This window comes from Trichoderma ghanense (assembly GCF_004382785.1).
Source record: "Trichoderma ghanense strain CCMA-1212 chromosome Unknown scaffold_8, whole genome shotgun sequence".
NCBI lineage: Eukaryota > Fungi > Ascomycota > Sordariomycetes > Hypocreales > Hypocreaceae > Trichoderma > Trichoderma ghanense.
Genome location: NW_027395671.1, coordinates 564541 through 579463, shown reverse-complemented (window position 1 = coordinate 579463; position 14923 = coordinate 564541). Strand labels below are relative to the sequence as shown.

The 14923-nt window shown below is 53.7% G+C and overlaps 2 protein-coding genes across 2 annotated transcripts; both read left to right on the top strand.

Annotated features, from left to right (window-relative positions):
• Positions 1-4880: 4880 nt before the first annotated feature.
• Positions 4881-6057, top strand: CCMA1212_006815 (Protein PRY2; the record flags this gene model as incomplete). The annotated part of the gene is made up of 3 exons (XM_073704011.1): positions 4881-5560; positions 5623-5930; positions 5990-6057. The coding sequence occupies 3 exons, from the start codon at positions 4881-4883 to the stop codon at positions 6055-6057; spliced, it is 1056 nt and encodes a 351-aa protein (XP_073557278.1).
• Positions 6058-13673: 7616 nt separating this feature from the next.
• On the top strand, positions 13674-14666 carry CCMA1212_006814 (uncharacterized protein; the record flags this gene model as incomplete). The annotated part of the gene is made up of 2 exons (XM_073704010.1): positions 13674-14246; positions 14349-14666. The coding sequence occupies 2 exons, from the start codon at positions 13674-13676 to the stop codon at positions 14664-14666; spliced, it is 891 nt and encodes a 296-aa protein (XP_073557279.1).
• Between the last annotated feature and the right edge of the window lie 257 nt (positions 14667-14923).

Here is a 14923-nt window from a genome sequence, read left to right as displayed (position 1 = left end):
ACTCAATCTGGAGTGGCAGGCCAAACGGCAAGACTCGAACGAGCCCCTAGGGGCTTCTCGACCGTGGACGCGGAGCCGAGTCCGTCGGGTGTCGACTTTAGGCATTCCGGCCGCGGACGTAGGAGTTGTGCTTCCGAGCAGCGCTGACACGGGGAGCCAGGAACCACTGCATCGTGGCAGCGGTTGTCTATCTGATTCACCAGGGGATGCGAGTAGACGCACGACTAGCACCAAGCGGATGCACTCGATGAATGCTGTGGGACCATCAGAGCAGATGGGCCGACGTACCGACGGGCTGCTTTAGTGACAACCGCTCTGTAGGTAAAGTAGTAGTAGTCAATAGACGTGATGTGCCCGTGAGCAGGAATCGGAGTGTAGCCAGACGGAATCAGGGAACCACCAGGGAGAGACGGCGGCTACTCGGCCGGAATGGGGCCACAATAGTCACCACTGACAAGGAGCCACTAGTGCTGTGAATGAGTCTAGAATCGAGACGCGCAACGGGAAACAATGAATGTCTAGCCCTGGATTCCGACAGCCATGTGCGCTGCAGCCCCGCCAGACGACGGCTTCGGCGGCAAGGGGGAGCCATCGATGACATGCTCAATCAACTCGCGCAGACGGACGGAAAACGAAGGGGGAAATGCGTTTGTTGGTGTATCCAGGAGCTGGGGCCTCCCTGGGCTCGTGTGTCCAGATGGTACGCTTGATGAGACGGAGGGAAGAGGTATGACAAGGCTGGCGCAAGCCACGTCCTGGGTACAGGTGCCGATGGGAGGTGCAACGACGATGATGAATGTCAAAGGTCTGAAGATGAATGGAAGAGGTGAAAAGAATAGAAAAGAAAAGAAGATAAATAAGAGACAAAAGAAGGATGGCACAAGGTGAAGCTTGCCAAGCGCCGTGACTGCCGTTTTGGCGCACCCCGCATCTGGACAATTGGGATCTGCGTCTAATACGGACGGGCTGGCATTGATTGAGCCTTTTTGGTACAAAAGACGTACGAATGCGACTCTGTTCGTGCATGGCGAAACACGCGGGCCGGGAGCGATGAATCCCATCATATTTTGATCCTCTGGTTCCTGCCGCTGGGAACGGCTTCCTTCGCGGTGCTGTTTCACGTAGCATCGCCCGATATCCGGGGCGCAAACCTCTTGCCTGTCACAGAAGATCCAGGAGATCCATATGGCAGGTACTCGTACAACTACATGTACCTTCGGTATGGGGTCGACAAGCGCCAGTCACAAGCAGCAACAGGAGATCCAAGGGTGAAATGAGTGACATTCGTCTCCATGTCTGTATTTCGTACAGTACATGATTCTTCGTCCATGCCAAAGCAAAAGGACCCCCTGCTTGACCAGAAGGAAAGCCCAATGCCAGGCCGTCGATAGGCTGACAAAGAGCGCTGGAGATGAGGTAGGGGGTGACACAGAGCGATTAGTGCCGTTTCAGGGATAAAAAGTCCCGCAAGCCCGCCTGGAGCTTGTTTGATGGAGACGCCGGCGCTGGTTGGCTGTGGGCAGAGCCGCCGCTGGAGCTGCTGCTGCAAGGCACAGCGCTGTGAGAGGAGGAAAAAGCAGCGATGGACGGTGAGGGGGTGTGGGAGTAGCGGTCAGTACCTGGGGAGATGGACAGAGGGATTGGAGACGCCACTTGATGCTGCAAACGTATCCAAGATGTTGAGTTCGCTGGCATCAATGGCATGCTCCCTCCAAGATGCTACTGCTTGTAAACGCCGGACCGCACTCTCTGCGCATTCATTGCAATTGCATCGTCTTGCTCGACATGGATTGCATAGAACAGCGGTAACACAAATCCAGGGCCAGGCCAGTTCAAGAGAGGGAAAAAAAGGGACGTTTGATCCCCAGCATGCTTGCAGGATACACGAGAAAGGCGGACTCGGCAAATAATCGCGCCGATTCAGGGCTGAGAACGACTCCAGACTCTGGAGCACATTTACCGAAGGGAAATGGAACGTTCGGTAGACGGCGGGTCAGGCAAATCAAGGGGTAGGACGTGAACGACACCAACAATTCGATGCCATCATCTTCGTGCGTGCTTCATGATCGAAGCAGAGCACGGACAGCCAGCAGGCAGAGGAGAGTGGACGTTCTGGAGAAGCTGGTGATCATCCGAGTGCAGGTCCGACGTCCAAAGTGGCGCGTTTAAACTTGCCGAGGGCATTCACCGGCCAACGACAGGTGCCAGGTAAGTACGTGCACCTCATCTCGATGGGTGCGCAATACGAAGCAGCCCTTTCAAAGCAGACGAGGTTCAGACTTTACGTAGAATTGCAAACGTGATGGCGTCGACTTGGCGTGGTCCACGAGACGTCTCTCAGAGACATGTCTACGTAGGTAAGGTACTGTCTCTTCTCTTGTCTTCTTCTTGCCCACTCGCTAGTGCGGCTGCGCCATTCGATCACAGACGCCAAAGTGATGTTATCGCGAACGATGTGCGTGATCCTCGAGAGAGCCATGCTCTTGATGCTCACCGTTGTGGATGGAAAGAGACGAAAGAAGAAGAAGGCAAGGGCAAGAGATGATGTCAAGAGAAGGCTTGCTTGGCGAATCTCCCACCCCGGCTGTTGGGCATGGCCAAGGCGGTAATTGCTGGCATTGAGGGGGAGGGGAGACTTAATCTCGAGCCTTGTCCAGCACAAGATGAGCGCGGGCCCGGAGGTGGATGGTCTAGAAGGATGCTTTGATGGTGGATCTCCAGTCTTGGAGAGGCCGAAAAAGCAAAGGAATCGTATGGCGTTGCAGCTGGTCAAGGTTCGTAGTATCGACGTCAAGGAGGGCTGCCTGTTCGAATGAACTGTCTGCTTCTGGTCTCACGTCCACCTCGTTGCACAGGGGCACCGTACCACGTCTCCTTTGCAAGTTTCTGCACTCCGTATTCGAGGTCGCACCAAAAAAACGTTACCAAATCTGAGACCAATCTACAGTACAGGCTGTTGAACCTGGCGCAGATGCCGGAAGCAGACTGACTCTCGATGGAATTTCGCAATTTTTTGTCGGGTGTGTTTGTGTTTGTCCCTCCTCAATGCTGTCACTACAGCCACGCCCTTCGCATCCCTCCCCCCGCGAGCCCAACAGGGCTAGGCCGAGCCCGCCACGGTACATTGCAATAAGGTGCAGTGCTAAGCAACTTGGCTGTTTCGTAGCGTCAGGAACAGGAACAGGAGCATGATGTTCAGGAACACGCCGGCATGGGGTGCCTCTTTTTGTTTGTTTGTCTGGTGCGATTGTTATATAAACCAACAGCCAGCTGGTCAGTGCGTGTGACTATGAGTAGTACTCATGATGCATAGCATCTGATGGAAGCAGTGACGGCAGCAATGATCGTAATAACAGGATTACGGTGAAAACATAAAGATAGAGTTTCACGTAGCTTCCACTGTCGTTTCTCAGATGCATGCACGCACAAACGAGCTGGAGGCTTCACCTGAACTCTGCTCAGCTGGTTTCCAGCAGCCCTCCAGCAGACCTTCCACTAAATCGAACCGCTATGCAGGTACACTTACAGGGTCCTCACCCCCCCGTACCTCGTCTACGGCTACTATTACAGCACCCCCCTTCCACTGGCCCCAAGCGGGGGCGTGCGCATCTCGAAACACTGCAAACTCCAGCAATCCCAGCTTCATCTCCCCTCCCCAGTAGCCTCCTCCACCTCGTGCCTCTCTCTTCCCTGCCACCAACACGCTTCTGCACTCTACCTGGTACCGCCGCCTCGTTCGTTCTGCGCGCCTCCTGGTCCGTCGATCCGCCTTCGTTCCCTTTTAACGTCGCCCGCCTGCCGCAACCATCCTGCGTCTCCTTGTCCTCCACTCCCAGAGACGAAATCTTGGCCTTTGCGACCATCTTTTCCCTTCCCTCCCCCCCTCTCTTTTTTGCCACAACGCTCCCTATTCCGTGTCCTCGACGGCACATTCCACTCCTTTCCCTCTTCCTCTTCCGAGACCAAATCTGATTCACTTCGTTATTTCATCGGCCTGGTATCCGGTTCCCCCTTCGCGTTACATACAAGGTCGAGTGCACCCAGCCGCCGACTGAACACGCTCCTTTCTCTTTGTCGACCGCGCTCCACGAAACATCGTCGAGCCTCTTGAGTTGTCTGTCTCTCCGACCGCAGCTGCTTCCGCCCTCTGCCCTCGGTCCTCTCGCCGGATCCCCGAAAGCAGTGCTGCACCAGACTGGTTCTGACGCACGCCCGATATAAATCTTCCTCGACCGCCCGTCCGGATTCCAGCCTTGCATCGCTGCATCATCAACTCATCAAGGTAAGGCAGTGATCGGCAACCCCTTCACACCTTGTTTCGTTTATGTCAATATCTATCACGAATCATGATTGGCTTTTGCCTTTTTGTTGTTTGTCAAGCCGCCAGCTACCAAGTTTGAACATCCCCTCATCCTACATGTGAGGGCTTCATGAGCCTCTTCACCTCCCCCTCCCCCTCCCTGGCTTTAGAACAGCTAAGCAAGTGCCCGTGCGCAAGTTGTCCCAGCACCGCCTTGCCCATTCCTCGAGATCCTTCCCCCAGAGTCTCGGTGTCAACTCAGGTCACATTGTTCCGTTTTCGACGGCTGTGTCCTTGATGCTACATTCCTCATCAGCCCAAGCCGCGTTCCAGAGGGCATCACCAGCCTCTGACATTTTGTTGGGATGACGCACATACTATTCATTGGGCAAGGCTACTGTGATTCATTGCTGCATTCAGAGCCCTATATAGCCAGTTGCTTGATGGTTTCGTCGCCTGCAACAAGCACAATATTCATTGTCCATTGTGATGTATGCATAGATGAACTCAACAGCTAACTCTTCACCTAGCAAGTTCAACTTGACATCAAGTCCAAGCAAAGATTATCCAGCTGTTCAACATGAAGTCCGCCGTCCTTTTGGCCGCCGCGGGTGCCCTGTTGGCCTCGGCCGTACCCCTCGAGAAGCGAGTTATGGAGACGGACTGGGTCACCGACATTGTCACCGTCACCGTGACTGTTGACCCTAATGCCAGTGCTTCTGCTACGCCGACCGCCGGTGGAGTCTTCATTCAGAACGTCTCTGAGAAGCCGGCCGCCGCCTCTCCTGAGCCCGTAGCCGCGGCCCCCAAGCCCGTCTACGCTCCCGCTCCTCCCCTTTCTGCTTCCCCCGAGCCCTCGGTGGCTCCCCAGCCCACTACCCAGCAGGCACCTCAGCAGGCTCCGCCGCCAGCGGAAGCCCCGAAGCCCGTGTTCACCACCGTCGTCGTCCCTGCGAAGCCGTCTTCTTCTCCGATCCCGGCCCCATCTTCCACGCTGGCACCTTCTCCCCAGCCGGTCGTGGCCAAGCCCTCCCCTGCCCCGTCTTCCAAGCCGGCTCCGTCCCCTAAGCCTGCTTCCTCGTCTGCTCCTGCGGCGGCTCCCTCGTCGGCTCCCTCTTCTGGAAACGATTACGGCTCCATCATGGTCGACCAGCACAACGTCCACCGTGCCAACCACTCCTCCCCCGCCCTTGAGTGGGACGACACTCTTGCCGGATACGCCCAGATCACCGCTCAGGGCTGCGTCTTCGCCCATGACATGTGAGTAGAAGAGCACACAGAGAGCCAAGACACGTGGGTCCGAGATATTGACTTGATTACAGGACCGAGGGCGGCGGTGGCTACGGCCAGAACCTTGCCAGCTGGGGCTCCACTGGCAACATTGACGACCAGCAGATCGAGGCTGCTCGCCGTGGTGTCACCGACCAGTGGTACAACGATGAGATGGAGAACTGGACCTTCTACGGCCTGGCCAACCCTCCCTCGGGCACCAACCTGGATTCCTGGGGCCACTACACCCAGCTCGTCTGGAAGTCGTCCACCAAGGTTGGATGCTACACCGCCAAGTGCCCTGCAGGCACCGTTCTCTCCATGCAGTCTTGGTACACTGTCTGCAACTACAGCCCCCCAGGTAAGCCGATTCATGCTCGTCCTACCAAACCTGTGACGAAACTGACTCCATGACTCTAGGAAACTTTGGTGGCCAATACGCTGAGAACGTTCTCAAGCCCCTGGGCCAGCCCACCGTTCGAATCTAAGCGGAGGCGGAATCCTCCATCTGGCACTTTGCCTCTTTCTCCTGTCCATGCAGACTCTGTTGGGACTCGGTCGTAGCATACGATGGCGGTCGGGCTCCGGAAGGCTGAGATGTGTATGGCTAGGGTTTCGGAACATCGAAACGTTTGACGAAATTTCTTTTTCGCTTCTCATTGTATCTTACGCGATGTCATTTCGACAATCTGGACTTGATATTTTTTTCTCTCTCACCTTTCCCACAAACACCAGGAGGGGCTCATGGCCGACTCTCGACTTCATCTCCCTGGTCTTCGTGGTCAACTCCAATGTGCATGGCGTCGTTTATGATGAGTATACAAATGGACCCAGGCTGGATAAGGGGCGCTATCGGGCTGGGACGATGCCCAACGGTGTGCTGGACTTGCACGGGCGGCATTTCGGTTCGTTGGCCTGCGGGCTGCCGTCGACGACATCGTCGATGGATGAAGCGTTTTGTCCTCGACGAGAGTCGACGATGGCTCGTAGGCCTTGATACTAGGGATATTTTTCTGGTTGATTTTACATATGGAGGCACGGTGGTGCTTATTCTCTGTTTCTGTGAATATATGCAACGACCATAGATAGCACGCACGCACGCACGCACAAATGCAATTGAGCATATTTATGGCTTGTTCTGTGGAAAGAGGATCGTTGTTTCTTGAGTTTGACAGCGTGTCGTCCTATGCGTGATGTAAGTGATGTGCTTCTGACTGGGTGTGACTGATGTGCCCAGAGAGATGTGTCTGGGCAAGCGAATCGATGACATTGGGGATGCCGCGTGTTAACTGTGAAGCGACGTGAAGGATTGTAACGCGTTGCAAGGCAGTTGATGGTAGATGTAGAAGTCACGAGAGTCTCAAGCTTCAGAAAGATGGTTCAAGGAGAGGCCATATATCGTGATTGGAGCATCTGTAGTTGTCTGTAGTTGTTTGTGTCTTTCACGTGGGCATGACCACCAAGCCTCGACTGTTGCACTTACAAGCGTATGCTAATCACCCTACCGAGCTTGAGTGTATATACCCTTGTTGTCTTGGAGATGTGCGTCTGTCCAATGGCTTTACCGGTGTTGATGGGACCGCCCCTGCTTGTAGCAGTCGAAAATTTCTCTAGGCTGATATTTGTTCAAGTTACGACTTGTTGAGTCTACATCAGCTCTGAAATTCCGCTGGTGTTATGAAGAGGGGGGAGAAAGGGTCGAAGTTCGGTGTGGTGTTATGCCGAGGGGGGGTTGCTTACATGTATGTTGACCATTTGATAGTGGGGAGGAGAGAGAGAGGGGGAAATGAGTTCACGGAACGGCTTTCTGGGGTGGAAGTTTGGATGGAGGGGGTGGGTTATTCCTTGATTCGTGAGTAGAATCCGATGAAGTATGGTGTACGTGAGGGGGGGGAGGGGGGAGATTGGTGGATGGGAAGAGAATGTCGTTGTGAGGCGAGGAGTGTATAAGCGAGAAGGGGGCATTTTGAATTGGTGTTGCGTGTGGAACAGGGCTGTTTCGTGAGAAGCAGGTCTCGTGAGGGGATGGGTTTCTCAGGATTAAGCAGGGATTCCGAGGGTATGGGATGGAGGGCTTGAACGTTAGGGACATGTGAGTAACGGGCGATGCCCCGGACTTTGGAGATGTGGAGGGGGGAAAAGGGTGCAGAACACTATAACGGTTTGTCCATCTTCTTTAGAGAGAGGGATACGTTCGATAGTATTAGAGGGAGGAGACCAGACCTAAACGAGGAGAACACCCGAGGAGCCAGTGAAAGAGGAAGACAATTAGCAGAGATGTTTCATGTAAGAAGTACAATCTACACGCAGACCGACTGGTGCAGAGATGAATATGAGTGAAATGCCAGGTGGGACTGAAAGGAGCTGTAGCTTTAGCTAGAGAGCGGAAGTTGCCGCGCTGGAGAAGGCGGAGATGATGGGGGAGGAGAAGGCATTCAGCATGAGAACCCGAAGCAAGAGATTCCTAGGCGTGACTCTACATATATGGTTGGGCAGCTATGGCATAGATGAGGAATTATAATAACTCGTTGACCCAAAACCAGTTGATGAATCAATCAATCTCCCATCTCTATCAAGAGAAACGAACAAGCACAGAATAGAGAGGAACAGCTTCGGAGTTTAACAACGCTCCAACCGGACCGGACATTTGACAATGTTGCTCCTGCAAACAACACCACCCAAAAGTCCGAAAGCAGTTCAGCCATGAATAAGTAATAGGAAAGCCCAAGTGGGTGCGTATCTTTGGAAAGCTGTGCGATTATATGCTGACACGCAGAACAAGACGCGAGAACTAGTGAGAAGCCCCTCTAGACCTCTCCATTCTCTCATCATCTCATCTGCCGAATGACCGACGAAATGTCACTGACACGAAGCTTCTCCGCTCCTCCCGACAAGCTCAAAATCATGACAAACAGGACAGTTATATATATAAAAAAAAAAAGAAGAAGAAAAGGACGAGAATGTAAAATACAAGATGACGATCTGAAGAAAATACAAGGACGTGCTGATCGATCGATCGGTCGTGCTTTTTTTGCTTGTCCCTTCCTTGCTCACCAGGCCCCATGATTCCACACTCACTCCATCCGTATTCTTCCCATAAGCAGCAAAGTTAACAAAACAAGCCAAGCTCTTACGGCTCGAATTAATAATCTCAAAATACCAAGCCAACCAGAAGGCATCCCATCTCACCGACTAGCCCCTTCCCAGGCGTTCAAACAAGTTCAACAAGGGAAGCACCTAAAGGCCGTACGAGAAGTGCGAAACAGCTTGCCTCCAGATCACGTACCTCACCTAGGTAATGGCTGTGACCTGAAAGCCAATCGTGGACGGGATTGATTTTTGAATGGAAAGCAACATGCTGGGACGCTTCCAAAACAGGGCAATAAATAATCAAGACGAACAAGTTTTCCGCACCTTGTGACGAAGAACGTGTGCGCGCGCGGATCTAGTTTGTGTGCGTATTGTCGTGGACGTTTCTCGTCGGATTAGCAAGCAGCGCAGGGCATGTTGTTGAACCTTTACTCTTGTGCGACGATACTTGACGGCTGTTTCTTAAAGCATCGTCAACGGCAGAGGCTTGGGTAGATGATGGCAGTTGATGCGGCATCGCGGAAAGAAGACCGCATAGAAGTCGGGGCACATCTCAAGCCAATCAATAGCGAAAAATAAGTACTTGACGAATACAAAACGCAAAAAAGCACAAGGGAAAAAAAAAAAAAAAAAAAAAAAGCCCAACAGCGCATGTCAGCCACCCAGCCGCCAAACAAGTTGGATAATTAGGGGGAAAAAACCCCCCCGAGCCCTTTGTGTCGGACCCCCGGACTTTGTTTGTTTTGCGCAAGTATCAATACTCGCAGTTTGCACTTGTAATTCCGGGTTGCTGGCCATTTTTCTCATTCCGGACTCGGCAAATGCTCTTCTACAACAAAACATGTTGCACCTCTGTAGAAGATGAGAAGGTGTGACAGCGGAATGCGGTCTCTCATGCTACGGAATCGTAGACGGCTTCGGTTGTCCGTCCATTCGTTCTCTGGCGGACCATGGGCCACACACGCTGCATGGCATCCATCCGGCGGCGAGCAATTCCCGGCATCAAATCAGAAGAGCTCCCGTCTCGCATCTCGGGGACGTGGCAAAAGGCGAGATGACGATGTCCAAGGAAAAAAATAAATAAAGACTTGTTCGGCACGATGGAGCGAAGGATTGATTGCCAATGCATGAATGTAACCGATTTGGAGTACTTGTACGTTGGGCATGCGCGAGAGAAGCGAGGCGTGTGTGAGGAGGAGGAGGAGGAGGAGGAGGAGGAGGTTACACTGTCTTTTGCTTTCCCTTTGCACCCTCGGAATCGGATTGCAGTGTCATTGGAAGGAGGGCAAGCGAATGGGAGGGTCTGTATGCACATGTTCCAGCCGAAAGAGAGAGAGAGATCTGGTCGGCCAGCATCCACGATTTGATCAGAAGAGGACAATTGCAACTGCAGCATGGACAGGGCAAGGGCATGTTCAAATCATGGCATGTTTTCACAACGCCCGCTTGCTTGACTACAGGTACAAGGAGAGTACACGGAGCGCCACCAGAGCGGAGATGGGGGCCCGACAAGGGCTGTCATTCTCCGACCCTCCTCCAGGTTGCTGGGACTTGGAATGTCAAGCTGCTGCCAAGGGCCTCCAGGCCAAGAGGTCAAGGAACAATTTCATGTACTTATATGAAAACATCATATGTGTTCCTAAAGTAGAGGAATTTTTTTCTGTCAAAGATGCGTCGATGGGAAACATGTATCCGTGTGCAACCAAACATGCGCTTCAACACCCCAACTTGAAACCATCCCCATGTCCCCCATCTCGGACCCCGAACTTGCATCTTCCGTTTTCCTTTTTCCCCATCGATACTTTTCATATACCTACACACATACAAAAAAAATACAAAAACATCCATTGCAGTCCCGGAAAAAGAGCACCATCTTTAAAGAGCACCATCTTTAAAGAGCACCATCTTTAAAGAGCACCATCTTTAAAGAGCACCATCTTTAAAGAGCACCATCTTTTAGAAACAAGCACAAAGTACCCTCCAAACACCTCCGCCGCAAGCAATCGGGGATTAACCCGCTCCCCAGCCCACATCACTTACTTACCTAGTAGTACCTAGTAGTACCTAGCAGCACAGCGCAGTCCGTACTCTCCGGGTTGACAATCGCGCCGAAACAAAAAGCTTGGAATTTCAACCTCCCAGAAAAGTTCAGAATGCTCCGACAAAAAGGGGGGGCGGAAGAAGAAAAGGATTACCGCAGCGATACCTGCCTTGCCCGCTTTCTTTGGCCTTTTTTAACTTTTCATCCGGCGGCGCAGCACAGATGGAAGAGTGAGGAGGAGATTGACTTTGATCCGTGCTTTTCACTGCTTTCCCACGCTTTCTCGTTTTCTCCCTTATAAGAGGAGGTTAATATTCCGTTCCCTTTGCCCTTTTCACGGTGAAAAACGCTAACTACCATGTGCAATACATGGCATGCTCATCATACCCATCTCATCTCATCTCACTCAATCTCCCCTGATACCCTCACTTGAAGTAATACCCGACAGCGAGATTTCACTAGGAATCCCCCTCCCCCTTCTCAAATACCGGGGTAAGCCAATAGTCAAACCCCGTGCTTTACGATCAATTAGCAAATCTTGGTTCAACATGCAATGCACCTCTCTCTTCTATGTACATACTTCGTCATTTATTAGTCCTCGTTGGTCCCTTGGCGCAGCTTTGATCGATTCATGTCGCCCCATTGCCGCATTCATCCTCGGTCCGCAAAACCCGCCGGTTCGGCACCCCGAAAGGCACCGCACCGGCCAAACTTTTTAGTTCATTCTTTCTTCCGTAGAGGTTTCACACGCACACATTGCTTTCTCGAACGCGTACGGACATCGTAACTCCGCGAGAGGCAAACACAGCCTCACCTCTCACATCACCGCTTGTACTTACTTCTAAGCAGTAGCCTATAATAGATATACAGTTCTTCTACACGGAAATATCCTCAATGCGATGAACAGCCGCTTGATGAATAAAACAACGCCGCAAAGAGCATAACCCCAAGACTCCGTGGAAGATTACAGATTTCCGATCCCCCCCCCCTCCCCATTCATCCCGCAACCGCAACCGCACACCGCAGCCCACAACCACCTCGGACACCGGACAAACGCAGCACTTCTTAATTTCCTCCCGCTTTGCTGCATACCTACATACGTAGCCGCGAGCACACAAATACGAACGGATGCAAGTAAAGTACCCGTCAGGTACCGGGCTTCCATCCAACTCACTGGCCCTCGGAGGGAACAACGTAGTTCGTACCATGCAAGTACTTCTTCCCCGACCAGACCAGACCAGCCCAAAACCCACCGGAATCGATTCAACCAGTGACCAGCTGCAGCCATCCCAAATTCCATGATGGCCAAACCCGGTCCTCTCTGCATGGAATGCCATCATATCCAGGTAGCACAGTAGCAGTCGCAGCAACACCAAGCCCAACCAGCGTAGCACCCAACAGGCCCATCTGCCTACTACCATACCATAACGCTTTAGGCCTCGAAATCTGCACTCCGTATTACTTACCACCTGCATCCTGTGCCCAAGCAACCGCAGAGCATTCAATCAAATTCGTTCCCATCAATACAACCTTGACCTTTTCTCTCTCTCTCTCTCTCTCTCTCTCTTCCTCTCTCCCATTCCCTCTCCTAAATCAAATCAACGGCGCAGAAAAGGCTAATTTCATGCCACAACCACGGTAGCGCTTAGTTCCGCTTATCAAGTGCTGCGCCAATCCGCGACCCGCATTTGAAATCATTCGGATTTTATCTCCAAGTAGCTGACAAGTACCAACCGGAATTGCACGGTAGCCCAAGTAAAGTCAACCTGCAAGGTAGCCTAGCCGGGGAGCCACGCACTTCGCTGCACAAGAGACTGGAGAACTGACACGCGTGTTGCCTCGTGCCAAGTACGAGGCGTCGGGTGGCCATCCAGCCGCCTTACCTTTATCTGACTTGCCTCGCGGCGGTGCCACCCATCTGATACCTGGTGCCTCATACCAAGGCACGGGAGTCCGGAGTACCCTCCCAGCTCCGACGAGAGCTTTTGCCTTCGCTGGCAAAAAGAAAAGATCGGGGCCCTGAGCTGTCTGCTTGCTCTGCTCTGCTCTGCTTGGTCATTCAAGTCCCGTCCGCCTCTCATCTTCACCTCAGCACATCCCTCTCCGAACCATACACACACGCACGCACGCGCACACACACACCACTCACACGCTACCACTTAGACAACACGGCACGCCACTTGATTTCCCATCCAAGACACACTCAATCGGAGCACCCTTTTCTGCTTTCTAAAAGCCCTCGCTGCCCAAGCCTCTTGCCCCCTCGCTCGCTCGCCGCCTCGCCCTCGTCGCTCGCCCTCGTCCTCTCTCTCGGCCGGGTCTGGCGGACATCCGGCAATAGCAAGCCCTTCCAACCTTGCCCCGTCCCCATCCAGCCCGACCAAGGTCCTCAGCTGCCCCTCCAAGTAATCCAGTATTACCAATTACCCAACCACGCACGACGCACCGCTCACTCAGCAGCGACAGCGGCACCCAGCTCCTCTTTGGGCCGTATAAATCGTGCCTGCCCCGGGACGTACCGGCTACATACCCATATACCCTCGTACACATTCGCTCATACCCCCCACCGGGATTATCCAAAAGCGGAGCCTGATTGTGAGATTCATATACCCATCTCTCCGCTGCCGACCAGCCTTTGGTCGATAAACTACCCCCTCCCCGACCCAAGATTCACAGACGACAGCCCATTGCCTCGAGTCTTGATGCGCTCGACCCTACATCACCGGCAGACGATAGTATTGTGACGGTGTCATCGCGAGTTCTCTGGACAACTTCGATCGCGTCTCCGAGGCCGTCCTGGATTTTGTCACACGGGAGATTTGCGCAATCACCGAGGCCGAACCGACGAGCTCAGCCTCAGCTCAACCTTAGCTCAACCCCAAGCTCAACCTCAACACACGTCAACACACGCGCACACAGAGACCGAAAGGGAGAGACAGAGCGGCACCACATCCTCGACTGGTTCTGATGGAAATGGCGACCGACACGGAGACGCTCTCTCTGCCGACCACGACGGCCCCTACCGAGGTCGCCACGTCAACATGCCTGCCTCACGACGAGCATCAGTGCCGCGGAATCAAGAGGGAGTGGTGTGCCGATGAGTGGGACACGGGCATCGCCACCAGCCTTCACTTTCCCGCCCAGCTAGGCGGCCCGAGCAACTCCGCGACGAGCCCTCCGCACCAGACACAGCAGCCTCACCACCAGCAGGAGCAGGGAGGCGATGCCACGGCGACGGGCAAGTACGTCGCGCAGCCGAACCCTGACGAGTGCGAGAGGCCTCTGAAGCGCAGGCCGAGCTCCGATTGCTGGCTAACATCCAACCTCTTGTCCTCTTTCAGGAGCGTAGAGGAGGCGTGCAAGCGCTCGCTCGAACACTTTCCCTGCCCGAGCGTCTCCTTTGCCATGCCCACGCTCGAGTTTGACTTCCGCATCGCCGTCGCGCTCAACCCGGAGCCCTCTCGCATCGAGAACCGCGTGCAAAAGGAGATCACCACCATCAAGGGAGGCAGGTGGTCCGGGTCATTTGGCAACGGCCGAGTCATGGTATGATGCACCCTGGGCTTCCCGACCCGATCCCGGCCCAGACGGAGGAAAGAGGGCGAAAATGCTCTGAAAACGGACGACATCAAGCTGACAAATCGTTAGGCGGGCGGATATGATCTCGGACAGGCACGGGGCTTTCGTCCCATTCGCATCGTGGAGGGCGCATTTGTCTTGCAAACCACCGACCAGCCTCCGGCCATGCTGGAGATGCGCACGCGAGGGTCCTTGTCGGGCCCGTGTGACGTCCTCGACACCCTGCTCAGCGCTCGGGAATCCAAGGACAACATCGATCCCCGGCAGTACGGCTTTCGGACCTTTGCCACGGTCAAGACTGCGGACAAGCGCTATGCCGAGTTCGTCAACTGTGGGCTCTGGGTCGCCAGTGGTGTGTGGCGAGGTGAAGAGCTGATTATCGAGTGAGTTGAAGACAATCACCCAACCGTGCCGTGATCATTGCCGTTAGTCGGTTTCCGAAGCAGGGGCTAACCGGGACCCAAGCGCCTATCGCCTCACATGAATATGGCGCCATGAGACCATTCATCGGAAAAAGACGTATGCTGCGAGCATTAAAAACGAAAACAACTTGGAAGAACTCGCGATGGGAGGGCAGAGGACACAAAGCATAGGGAAGCGGCGCAGGCGGATTGACTTTCTTTCGATTTTCTCAACGGTATGGC